Genomic DNA, 13,020 nt, shown 5'->3' on the forward strand with positions numbered 1-13,020 from the left:
CATCGCTGCAGCAGACCGATCCGATTATTGCACCAAAAGGGAACTCAGGGACCGTAGAAATGAAGATCCAAAGAAATTATTGTCGTCAATAAACTTATGAAATAAACGAGCCTTCATGGAATAGGCAGAGCCCTCCTTGTGCTCATCTCGAGAAATAACGAGTTGAAATCCCCCAATAATCATCCAAGGAACATTAAAAGAGGATATTTTGGTGAGTTCATGCCATAAAAATTTTGACTCGAACGCGAGGGGAGTTATAAATCACGAAATAAGCCGGTTCTGCGAGGCCAATAGAGATAATAAGATGAAGGGCATGGCGAGAGATGGAGACTTGGGTAACTAAACCAAGAGATTTATTCGGTGACCAAAAATGCCACCACGTAATACCCGTTCGCTAAAAAATCATGCCCAATCCCAAGAGTTAGGAAGTTTACCACAAAATCGGCTTGAGGCGATCCTCGTTGGGCCTACAGTCTCCACGAGGCAGAGAAGGGACTGACTTAGTAGCTACGGATGAATCTAAGAACACGATAGAGGTATCCCACTGAGATGCCCACCAATTCCGACAGAGATGACTTTAAAAGGCATTCATAAAAAGCAGATTGACAGGAAGAAGATAGAGCACTTAGGCCAAGACAAAAGGAGAACACAAATGAAAAAGTGAAAGGAGCGATCCCATCGCTCGACCCAATGCTACCATCGGACATATCCTCATCGCTACCATCGAAGACCCTCTTCACCCTTTGTCATCCCGATCTGAGCTGGGCCATTCGTTAGGAAGCGTTAGTAATATTATCTGCAAGCACAAAGTGGGAAGGGGTTAGGGTTTCAGATATTATGAGGAGGGTTCAAAGGAAGGAGGCTCTCAAAAGCAGGAGGAGGCGGGAAGATACTTGTGGGTTAAGGGTTGTTTGTCTCGAGAAACATGTGGGTGCGGGCAAAGGGGTCCTCGGCCGAGGGTGGAGAGAAGCTCGAGTCCCAATGGCAATGAGCGAGGCACATCAGATTACACCCGAAGCGGAGAGTGGAGTCCCGATGTATGTTAGGTGGGATATCGAGGAGGAAGATATCCTACCGCAGAGGTGTCGACGATAGGGTCAGATCGAGCATCGATAGTTCGGGCGTTGGGCACGGGAAGCGAAGGGCAGCCTCCCTGCGCATCGCAAACGCCACGCGCGTCCCCATCCCACCGTGGATCCAGGCGTGGGACCGATTGGTTACCCATCGGCGCCACGCCCGAGGTCACGCGCGACCTGACGATTTCGATCGACATCGCGACCGCATGACTGCTGACGCCGACGCGGGCCACCAAAGATCCGTCCAAACTCCGGCTCCAAGGAGGCGTCGAGAGAGATCATAATAGTATCGAGGAGTTCGAATGGGAAGACCCGAAGTCTTCAGTCGGCATGTCAGAGTCTACGACTCGGAACTGGGATCAACCGCCTGACCTTGCATGAAGAACAAGGTGTGGAAGGATCACTGCATACCTCCGACTGCAGTCGCTCTAGGGCGAGGAGTTGGAACCGTGACCCACCATTCCACACGAGTAACAAAAGGTAGGGAGTCTTTCATATAGAACCAACTCAAAGACTCGATGAGAGTCATCGCGATCCGAGACCCGCGGCGGAGAGGCTTGGAGAGATCAAGTTCGAGACAAACCCTCGCAAACTTGGAGGCGAGTCGAGGAGATGGTGAGGTCGATCAACCTTCGAAGAGGACCAGATGTGGGAGCGTAAGGGGTTTCAAGGGTGTCACCATCCCGTAAACCAACGGAAGATTGTGAAGGCGCACCCATATGGCGCAGATAAGCTAGCAAGGCTCGACCAGAGCAACGGCTCATGGTGACAAGCGAAGGATGATCCCATTGATGGACCAGGGGCCGTCATGAAGGAGCTTCTAGCAGTTTACGCTGTGAGACCCGCATCGGATCAAGAGAAAGCCATTGGAAGGTCGGAGATGTGAATCTCACGATCTCCACCCATTCTTCGAGAAGGAATTGCTCGACATCGATCAAACGCGGAGGGAGGTTTACCAAAGAATTTGCCGTAGAAAGAGAGTTCGAAACTTCATTCTAGGCGCGATTAAGAGCATCTTTATCGAGCCTAACAAACTGCGAGGACCTAATCCTTGAGTTTGTTCGAGAGATGGGTGTTATGACGGGAGTTATCTGCTGACGAAATCCGAGAGAGCGATTTGGGCTCCAAGATTTGGGAGGTTCTCGCTGCGAGGAGGGCAGTCATGCCCCGCCTCGCTATAGCAAGAGGCTGAGAGGACGAAACAAGGAAGAGGAGCAAGGAAGGAAAGAGGAGCTGCATACACAAGAGGAGTTTTCACGTAGAAAGCAGCTTCAGACTAGAAAGTGCTACCTTGTAATTGCATGCATGATGTTGATCTCTTGTTAAAGTTCTTACAGAGTGCTGGGGACGATATAATTCTTTATGTTTTGTATATAGTTCAAAACAATACTTTTTATTTTTTAAATGAAAAGGAGAAACAAGGGATTCAAAAGAATAGAACCGCTCCATAAATTGGATATTTAAACAATAATGTCCATGAGATACGTCTATAGAAACTAATAAAAGACATTTGCAGGTGATTTCAAACATAGAAAATTAAATTGGTGGATTAACCAAATAAAAATTTAGCAAATTTTTTAATTAGTCACTAAATTTTGCCTTATTTTTATTTTGATCATCGAACTTCAATTTATATCAATTTGATCACTCAATTTTAATTTAATTTCACTAGGTAGTAAATCGAGGGATTCCAACTCTAAAATAAATGATGTGACTCTTTTTCCGATGGCTGGGACGTCTCGATAGCAAACAATAATGTGTGATGGTGAGGGATTGACTTGGATTTTCGAGGATAGCACGTACGATCAGATTGGGGGTTGAAATCGTCGATTTATTCACCCTGGGAAATCAAATTAACGTTGAGTGACCAAATTGATGTAAATCGAGTTTTAGTGATCAGTGAAAAATGAGTCAAAGTTTAGTGATCTACTAAAAATTTATTCGATAAAAATGACTATATAAAATAAAATTGGTCTTAGACAATGAGATGGACCGTTGGGCGAGCAAACACTGACTGGACCTTATTCCCTAGTGGCTAGCAATGACAGCTCAGTAGGGGGTGATGTTGATGCGGAGGCCGGGTGCAGGATCACGATCTAAGGGTGCGGTGGTGGGAGAGATGGAGAGCAAAAGACCCTTATTGGGTTCTGGGTCCGATTTGGACTCGATCCGATCTATTATTTGTCTAATTTTTTTTATATAAAATAATTTTATAATCATATTTTATTTTTTTACGAAGGCAAATCAATATGTGTGGACAGATAACCAAACAAAAGGTACCAAGAGAACTGGATTTTACCAATTTCAAAACTAAATATATATATATATATATATATATGTATATGAGACATGTATGCAAGTGAGCGACCAACCCTCGAGGCATCGTGAGCAAAGGACTTGCACAATATCACTGCACTTTTTAAAGTTAGGGAGCAGCGGTTATGAGGAATTGAGCTCGTATTTTCTTTCAAATGAGGGAGACTCGGGACAAGCCAGTTTGGTAAACTAGAGTGACTTTCAATAATTAAATTATGATAAAAAAAGATTAAAAAGGGCAAATTATGTATAGTATAGGATCCAATAAAATATTACACCTAAACATAAATTCCAGTTTGGTATATTATCTGAATTAAAATGATAAAATTCCATGTGCTTGTTTGATTTAACCGTTGGTTAATAAGCTTTCAAGGTAATTAAATGTCATGTTGTCTTATTTCTTAGATTATGATTTTGATGGAACCCACAAATGAATGCAAACTGTGTCTCAGTTGTCACTTGTCACACATCCATGGCCCTTCTCTCCCATCTCTTCATCTTCGTCTTCTTCTTGTTCTTCTCCTTCTCCATAGCTACCTTCTCTTCATCACTCTCCTATGAATCCAGATCCAATCTCCGAGAACAAGAGCTCCTGGAATCAGTTCGAGAGGCGAGGTTCTTCAACTGGATGGTTTCCATTCGAAGGCGGATCCACCAGAACCCGGAGCTGGCCTTTCAGGAGCATGAGACTAGCGCGCTAGTACGAGCTGAGCTTGATAAGCTTTGGCATTCAGTATTCATGGCCTGTGGCCAATACTGGTGTTATCGGCACTGTTGGCTCTGGCTCTGGCCCTGTGTTCGCCATCCGGGCCGACATGGATGCGCTTCCTTTACAGGTGAATTGAAGGTGTTTCTTTTTGTTTTTATGTATTTATAAGATGGTTCGCATTTGATTTTTGTTCAATTGTTAGATTTTTCATCGGGTTTGTTGGAGTTTGTGTTTGGATTTTGTGTTTTATGGATGAATTGGTGTAGATTGAGTGGAAAGTTGGGAACTTGATGATGTTTATTTGGTTGTTAGTGTTGAAGAGCATGCTGGAGTTTGTTTTGGTGAATTAGAGATTAAAAAGCTATTTGCTTCTGAAGATCTATTGCATGCTTGGAGTGTGATGTTTGTCTGAACATAACTGTGACTTGCAGAGGGAGGTATTACATCTTGGCTAACTGAAATTAGAAATTCATGTTTTCGAGTTTGATTTAGCTGTAATTTAGTGGAAGTTCTTTTTATAATGTGTTTAGTCCTCGATCTGAGATTAATGACATGTGATTTCCAATGGAGATCAATAATGATTATTTAGTTCATTTGTTAAACTAATTATTCCTGCTCTTCTTTGAGTTTATGTTGAGCTCCATCTAGGAATGGCTAAATGCTTTTTATCTTTTGTTAGGAACTGAAAGATTGGGAGTACAAAAAGCAAGAAAAAGTGGAAAAAAATGCATGCTTGTGGGCATGATGCTCATACAACAATGCTTCTTGGAGCTGCTAAGCTGCTTCAACATCACAAGAATGAACTGAAGGCAAGGCCATATCATGCACTGCCAACAATTTAATCTGTTTTTACTTAATTGCAATTCCTTTTTCCTCTGCATAATTGAATCTTTCTCCATGCAAAACTTGTGTTGGTTCCTCTTCACTCACAGGGTACTGTGAAGCTTTTCTTCCAACCAGCAGAAGAAGGCCATGCTGGAGCTTACCATATGATACAAGAGGGTTCTCTGGATGATGTGCAAGCCATTTTTGGCATGCATGTTGAGCCCGGCCTTCCAACCGGCACCATTGCTTGTAGTCCTGGTCCTGTTCTTTGCGGCTGCTGGAACTTTTCAGCGGTAATCAAAGGGAAAGGAGGGCACGCATGCATTTCCACACAAGACTGCTGATCCTATTCTTGCTGCATCATTTGCAATCCTTAGCCTTCAACAAATTGTATCTCGAGAATCAGATCCCCTTGATTCTCTAGTAAGCTTTCTGCTGTCTGTTTTTGTCGAATTTGTTTTTATGGCATCTTCAAGTATCATTCTTCTGATTCTAGCAGCTCTGTTTCTACTTGTTTGTGAATGGCATAAATCCCTTGCGTGTTCATCATGTAGAAGGATGTGATTCATACTTTAATAGTTGAGGGTGGTTCTTAGTAAATTTACTCTTCAAGTAATATTTGAGTGACATGCAATCATGTTCTATTTTATATAAGGCGAAGATATCTCCAAGATATATATTCAATAGATGAGAGAACAGGAGAAAGCCGTATAATGTACTTTGCAGGAATCATGAAGGGAAATTTTCGCATTTTTTTAGTTTCATCAATGAGTGGCTTAGTATATAATGCATCAAACTCTATGATTTATCTGCAGGTAGTATCAGTTGGTTTCATATGGGCTGGAGAAGCACACAATGTTATCCCAGAGTCCGTGACTTTTGGAGGCACTTTCAGAAGCCTAACAATTGAAGGCATCTCCTATCTTATGAAAAGGATCAAAGAGGTAGGAAAAACCGAAAAAAAAGAAATCAAGGTTAAGGCTATTGGTTAAGCTCCTCATCTTTTTACTATGTGCATTCATCGTCAGATAATAGAGACACAATCTGCAGTTCATCAGTGCACTGCCTCAGTAGAATTCCCGGAGACACAAAGGCCATATGGCCTGTATCCTCCTACTGTCAATGACAAAGAGATGTACACTCATGTGAAGATGGTTGGGGAGAAACTCGTCGGGGAAGTGAACTTCCAAAGGAGCATTCCGGTCATGGGAGCCGAGGACTTCGCCTTCTACTCCCAAATAATTCCAAGTGCTGTGATTCAACTTGGAATACAAAATGAAACTCTAGGACCATCCCACATGCTGCATTCTCCTTACTTCTTCATTGATGAACAGGCTCTTCCTGTTGGTGCTGCTATGTATGCTGCTGTTGCCATGGCTTACCTAGATCTCCATCCCTCTAACCTCTAGTTTACTGCCAAATTTAGTTTTGTTAAATTTTTCTTTTAAGCACTTTGTACTTTGTAGTTTGTGTGAAAATATAGTTATGATTTGCACTTGATTTATGTTAAATAAATGTGAAAATTGCATGATTTTTGTATAATTGTTTGTAGAAATATTGATTGATTTTTTTGTTTTTTTTTTTTCTAAAAATGTGAGCAGGGTAAATAATAATAGTAATTTTATAAATTAATGTTTAGTCTGAGGGATATATAAGTGAATTAGAATGATTTTACAGATGAATATCATTTTTATAAATACACATAATAATAATTATTATTATTTTGCTAAAAATGCATGCAAGTAAAAAATCTTAAATAAAAGCATCTCCATACAAGTTTGAATTTAACAATGTAATTACTTATATTTTTAGGATCTATATTAGGATATGAATAGTAGATTTTTCACAATGTAAAATCAATTTTTTAAAATATTTGTAACTTAAATAGCAAAAAACATAACGACCTAAATATATAACTTGTGAACAGTGAACACACATACATATTAGAATTTCCAAATAAATAATGCATAAAACTTTAAAAACTTATAAATCATCATGATGGCACATGTGAAATTTCCGGATTTTACAGGGGTATAATAAAAGAATGGCATTAACAAAGATTAACCACATCCTCATCTTAAACAGATCCAACCTAAAAAAATGGGTTGGACCCAACCCAATTTATACACGTAGGTGGACCATTTTAGTGAAAAATATCTCGGGGGACATCAGAACAGCAGCATTCCCCTTCCCGTCAAAGGACCCCCCCGGTGTACACTGAAGCCGGACCTCAAAAAGCTGATCTCGATCGCGATCAATGGCGGCGAGGAGGAGGGCAGGACGAGAAGAGGTGCTGGATTCGATCTACATCATTGTGGCGCAGGTGCTCATCTTGGTGGCATGCGTGGAGCTTTGCGATGCCGCCTCCGTCGTCGATGTCTACCGCCTCATCCAGTACGATCTATCCGGTGCTCCACTTGGTTCCCGTCTTGCTGGCCTCAACCACCACGCTGGTGCTGCTCCCTTTGCGTCTGGTGCCGATCTTTCGCGTACGGCCGTCATCATGCCCATTCGCGAACTTAATCTCACCTTCCTGCGAGGTATGGCCTTTTCTTGTGTTTATTTGCGACTTTTGCTGATCTGATTTGAGTTGGTTTTGCTGGATCTCGTTGCTGGTCTTCTTGTTTTAATCTCTGACTTTGATGCTGAGACTTTGTTACTGATTGTTGGGTTTGACATGGAATGAAAACTGGATTTTGTGCTCTCTTTGTTTGGTCTGTACCTTTTGTAATTAAGTAGGAGTGTCCTTGACTCAGTAGTTTCAAACTGCACCATAATTTACGAGAGGGCTTACCGCTCACAAAAGTCTTCTGTATGGATGCATAACGGTGGCAGTGGGCAGATGAATATTATATCAGCTTTTTTTTTCATACAATTGAGAATTTCAATGCAAGAAAAACATTCGTATGAATTGGAAAGAGATAAAAGCTAGTAATATATCAAATTCTCGTGAGAGTGAATTGGAAATATTTTGTACTTTTGATGTATGTTTGACTTGGAGAACCAAGAAAGGCGGCTGAAGTTGGGATTTTTGGAAGTTACGGTAGTTGTCGTGTTTATGATTGTTCAAATTGTCATGGAGTGTGTTTATAAGATTTACATAGTCCAACATTGTGTGGAATGGAGCCTTTGGTGTGTTGGTATCAATGTTTTCGAGGGTCAAACTTAATTTTCAGCATGTTAATCTTAATATAATCCTTGCTTACGTTCTTAACTATAACACTGCTGTGGGGTTCAGTGACGACCACATGTTTGGGCTCTTTTGGGTTTCTTGAGTGATGTGCACTGTTGTTTATATTCTTGGTACTTTTCAATGTTAGGTTAAGTTAAACCATTGAACTTTATATAGATATGAGTCTACATGCCCATATATTTATTGACTGCAATTTAAATTGATTACTTGCTTATGATGTTCATTTTTATTTATTTTGGTAGGTTTGCCTGTTAAAGCTCACTATTTTGAATTCTGAAATGAAATTCAGACTACATTACAAATAGGCGGCCGTTGGGGGGCTTGTTACTGTTGCTTCCTCAGAAAAGCAACGAGAAGATTGTTGGGGAGATCAAGAAACTTGGCATCAATAATAAGGAAGCTGTAATGAGAAATATATTGGTTGAGTTGGAACAATTGCTTATACATGCAAACATTCCAGTAAGTGAGAGTGAATGATTCTTTCTGCCTTCTGTGGTGTTTAACCAATTCGCAAGTCAATACTATGCAAAATTTGACATTCTGCAGATCTATCCTATTAATGACAATTGTTTTCCTTTTAAATCACTAATCATTTAATATCATAACTATTTTTCCGTTTATGGCATTTGTAATTTCTCAGTATAGTGATGTTATAAGGTTCCCTGTTGTCGATCACTCCCCAAATGAGCCTCTTTGATCAATTATATATCTGATACAGTTCCTTCATAGTTTTATATCTCTGTATTCTCTTGTAGCTCTTGTAGACAAGTTATCATCTAATTGATGGTTTCTTTTGGTTTCTGCAGTATCCAGTATACTTTGCATTTGAAGATGACAAAATTAATGCTGCCTTGGCTGATGTTCGAAAGAGTGATATGGCCACTCAACCAGCCACTGCAACCACAGGAGGGTTAGTTAACTTAGTTTGTTAATAATCTCTCTTGTGAATAGGAAAATTTTTGGTATCACTCATAATATGGTTTTTTTTTTTATAATTAAGGAATTTTTTTTCACGCACTAATGGATACATTCAGACCAAGCTAACATTGAATTTGAAATTGGAGAGTCAAAAAGGCAATCTTTTCTAATGCTGGCCAAATGTTAACTTATATGGTTCTGAAAACTATCCTTTTGATGTGCACGCTCCAAAACACAATTCTTGTACCTTACAGACTTATTGGATACGTCAACTGACAATTAGCAGGCTGGATGCTATCATTTGACAGCAAATCTTGCTGAACTGAAATAAGTGCGCATAGCCTGGGTTGCGAAAATGGCATCTTGCCAATTAAAGTGGTTTTGTGGTTTCCAAGAGTGATCCTTTGCTCTGTTAGGTCAGGATAATGTACATTGCACCTTATAGATTATGTTAGATAATTATATTAAGTCCCTTTGGAAGCTTTTGCCATTTAGTAGTTGCTTCTCCATAGGTATGCTAGTATGTAAAAAGATTTTTGGACATGATATTCTACAAGACTTCCACATGTTTTGGATACAGCAATTAGTGTATATTTAAGATGACTTTTTGACTTTTTAAATTTCTTCTTATGTTCTGTTATTCTTCCTCATCCTCTTCTTATTCTTATTTGCAGCTACAAGCTGGTCCTGTCCTCACCTGAACCTAAGAAACTTGTGTCCCCCACTCTGACAAACATTCAGGTACAAACTTTGTTCTGTACTTGTAGATTTAACCAATATGAAAGCTTGCCTGAGATAATCATCTTCCTACTTCTAATATGAAGTTGCTGTTTTCTCCTAAATTTTCTTCCATATTTCTTTTGAACTAGAGAACTAACTAATACACCATTTTTTGTTAGAATAACAGAGTACCGATATTTCAAATGAATTGTTTTAGGCTTTTAGCATTCATCTGATTAGTTCTTGAGGGTATGTAACAGTAATGCTCTGCAAAGAACTTTTATTCCATCCCAAGTAGGTTGTACAACAGATTTTCCGATTTTCATCGATGGTGAAGGATGGGTGCTGATAGTTTATTGGGATTCAGCTACATAGATCTATATGGCGATACAATTTAAAAACATGTCTGTTCAGAGAATGATGGTGGGTGTTGTTGTAGATATTGTAAACATGTGTTACCTTTATAGTTCACTTACTTATATATATATATATATCTTTTGATGATGATCCAACTTCAGTGGGTGATTAATGGTGGGAGATGGGAGGAAACTGCCACCTGCACCCCTCCTTTGCTTTTTACCTCATTGGCAGAACTTCACCAGTGATTGGATATCTGCTTTTATGTTGACAGGGATGGTTGTCTCGGGCTTAAGGGGAAGGCGATTACTAATCAGCTGCCAACTATTGCTATAGTTGCGTCTTATGATACTTTTTGGTGCTTCACCGGTATGAAGTGCTAATTATTCATCATATGTGATATTTCAAGGATATGATATACAAGACTTTAACTTTGATTTATCTTTGAAGGCTTTGTCAGTGGGAAGTGATAGTAATGGAAGTGGGGTTGTGGCTCTTCTAGAGATAGCAAGGCTTTTCTCCCGCCTTTACTCAAATCCAAAAACAAGAGGGAAATATAATCTTCTTTTTGGGTTGACATCAGGTGGTCCTTACAACTATAATGGTACTCTTAAGGTAATTTTGACCTTGTCATCCAATCAGAACAGTAAACCCTCCACTATCTTGTGATTTATTTTCTGTTATTAGAATTCTAGTATTTTAACAATGCTTTGTTTTGGCCATCTTTCTACTTCATTTCATATCAGTGGCTAAGGAGCTCTGATCAACGTTTGCGTGAAAGTATTGACTATGCTATCTGCCTAAATGGTATTGGGTCTTGGAACAATGAGCTGTGGATGCATGTGTCCAAACCTCCAGAAAATGCCTATGTTAAGCAAGTTTATGACGTAAGTGGAATTTGAATCCTTAATTTTTCTTAACTGAAGTTGTTCCTTCTCTCTCATCTTAACTGAAATATATTAATGGCAGAGTTTGTCAAGTGTTGCCAAGGAGATGGGCATTGCGATTGGTATCAAGCACAAAAAAATCAATATCTCAAATCCACGAGTCAGTTGCTCCTACTCTTATGTCTTTATAGTTTAAACACTATTTGACTCTGTTCCTTTGGATCTTTAGGTTGAGGTTTTACAGGTTCATCATGCAAACACCATGTTTTATAAATGCTTTCATATTGTCTTGGTTTTACAAGATATAATCATCATAAGTGTTATCATCTCTGTTTGCACAAATCAAATATCTGTATGTTTTCAAACTTTTATTTGAAAACTCTGTGGATAAGAATCTACATTCAATGTAGGTAGCATGGGAGCATGAGCAGTTTTCCAGGTTGAGAGTCACTGCAATGACCCTTTCTGAGCTATCTTCTCCTCCTGAATTTTTAGAAAGTACAGGAGGCCTGTTTGATACAAGGTGAGGGTTTGGGTTCCGATTTCCTTTCTTTTGCAATCGGTTACTTAAGTTTTAGGCCATGTACTTTGTAACAGGAGTTTTGTAGATGAAACTGCAATCTACAGGAGTGTCAAATTGGTTGCAGAAAGTCTTGCTGTAAGTTCTTTTCTAATTAACTTTTGTTTGTTTTCCTGTTGCCCTTTTTGAATTTATGAATGATGCAAGAGAATGATCTATTCATGAAAAGCAATTCAAAGGATTGGTTTTTCACATTTGAATTATGCAAAGTAACAGTATATTAAGAAAAATTTTTCCTCAGGTTGGTTTACTGATGGAATAACAGAGGTTAATGCAAGCATCTCACCTCCTGTTCTTACTGTGTCTAGGATGGCAGATATTAAGCATCTGTACTCTGTTACTAAAAACGAATCTTGTTATTGATTTGAAAGAATTCCCGTTGTCTTGCAAAATTTTGTAAGATTTTTGTTGAGATTGATACTGGTGAGTTCATTTGCAACCGAGTAGAATGGTGGAGCTATAAATAGATAATGAACTAAGTTTGTGTGCTTACTCTGGAAACCAAGAAACTGATTACCATTTTGGCTTTTTGATTAGCTTGTTTTACAGTTATTTGTGATTATTATAACTCTTGGCTGCAGAGACATGCATTATGGACATGAAGGAAGGAAACTATACAAATCTCGCAGATAACAGTAGCTTGACATAAATCCTTCATACATAAGCTGTGGTTGGATCTATTGTCAATGACCCCTCGAGTAGCCCCTTTTCTTTCAAAGACTGATCCATTGATATCTGCATTGAGAAAGGTTTTCTTTCTCTTCCTCAATGTGTTCTCTTTTTATCATTTAGCATTAAATTTTGATTTGTTTATTTTTCTGTACACTTATATGCTGTGAAGTCCATACTGTACAGAACTTTCAAGACTTTGTAGACTGCATTTGCGTGCTTATGATGGGCTACAAGTGTAATTTCTATTACATGGGCATTTTTTAATGAGGATTCAGATTATATTATGTTGGTCTGTTAGTTGTAACTAAGACATGCTGTATGCAAATAGGGCTGGTTATAGTGAGGGCCTTAAAGAAAATACCATAAATTTTATAGTAGAGCCTTGAGAAAAATACCATAAGATTACATTGTCCAACCTAGTCTGTGAATATGGGCTTTCATTGGTGGAAGTGGAGAGTATGGGCTGTGCTCCTGATATATTTGAAGTTTAGCACTTTCCATGAAATTCAGTTCTGATTCTATTTCTAAATGAATAAAAATTAGCACTTTCTTGCTGCTGTGGCGTGCAATTATTGTATCCCTTGCATACTTGTTATTTAAAATGAATGATCAAATATTGCGGTTCCATCAGCATCAGGTGAATTCTCAAAGAAAATTTACCTTTACTGTTATGGCCTGGAAGGCTGATAGTTTTGCTTCTTGCAACGGAAAATTTCTACATTTATTGGTCTATTTCTCTGTGAAGGGTATATTTATCCATGGGTTTC

The 13,020-nt window shown here is 39.1% G+C and overlaps 1 protein-coding gene and 1 pseudogene across 1 annotated transcript in view; both read left to right on the plus strand.

The window, feature by feature from the left end:
* Positions 1-3,825: 3,825 nt before the first annotated feature.
* LOC120259204 lies at positions 3,826-6,465 on the plus strand (annotated as a pseudogene).
* Positions 6,466-7,108: 643 nt separating this feature from the next.
* Positions 7,109-13,020, plus strand: part of LOC120258739 (nicalin-like) — a 17,003-nt gene continuing 11,091 nt past the window's right edge. The window contains 13 exon segments of the mRNA XM_039266176.1: positions 7,109-7,466; positions 8,409-8,578; positions 8,926-9,029; positions 9,712-9,778; positions 10,389-10,400; positions 10,402-10,467; positions 10,469-10,483; positions 10,565-10,729; positions 10,861-11,001; positions 11,084-11,161; positions 11,412-11,524; positions 11,599-11,659; positions 11,798-11,936. Of these exon segments, the coding sequence (XP_039122110.1) occupies positions 7,184-7,466; positions 8,409-8,578; positions 8,926-9,029; positions 9,712-9,778; positions 10,389-10,400; positions 10,402-10,467; positions 10,469-10,483; positions 10,565-10,729; positions 10,861-11,001; positions 11,084-11,161; positions 11,412-11,524; positions 11,599-11,659; positions 11,798-11,936 (1,414 nt within the window). The 5' untranslated portion in view covers positions 7,109-7,183.

Source organism: Dioscorea cayenensis, chromosome 4 (assembly GCF_009730915.1).
Source record: "Dioscorea cayenensis subsp. rotundata cultivar TDr96_F1 chromosome 4, TDr96_F1_v2_PseudoChromosome.rev07_lg8_w22 25.fasta, whole genome shotgun sequence".
NCBI lineage: Eukaryota > Viridiplantae > Streptophyta > Magnoliopsida > Dioscoreales > Dioscoreaceae > Dioscorea > Dioscorea cayenensis.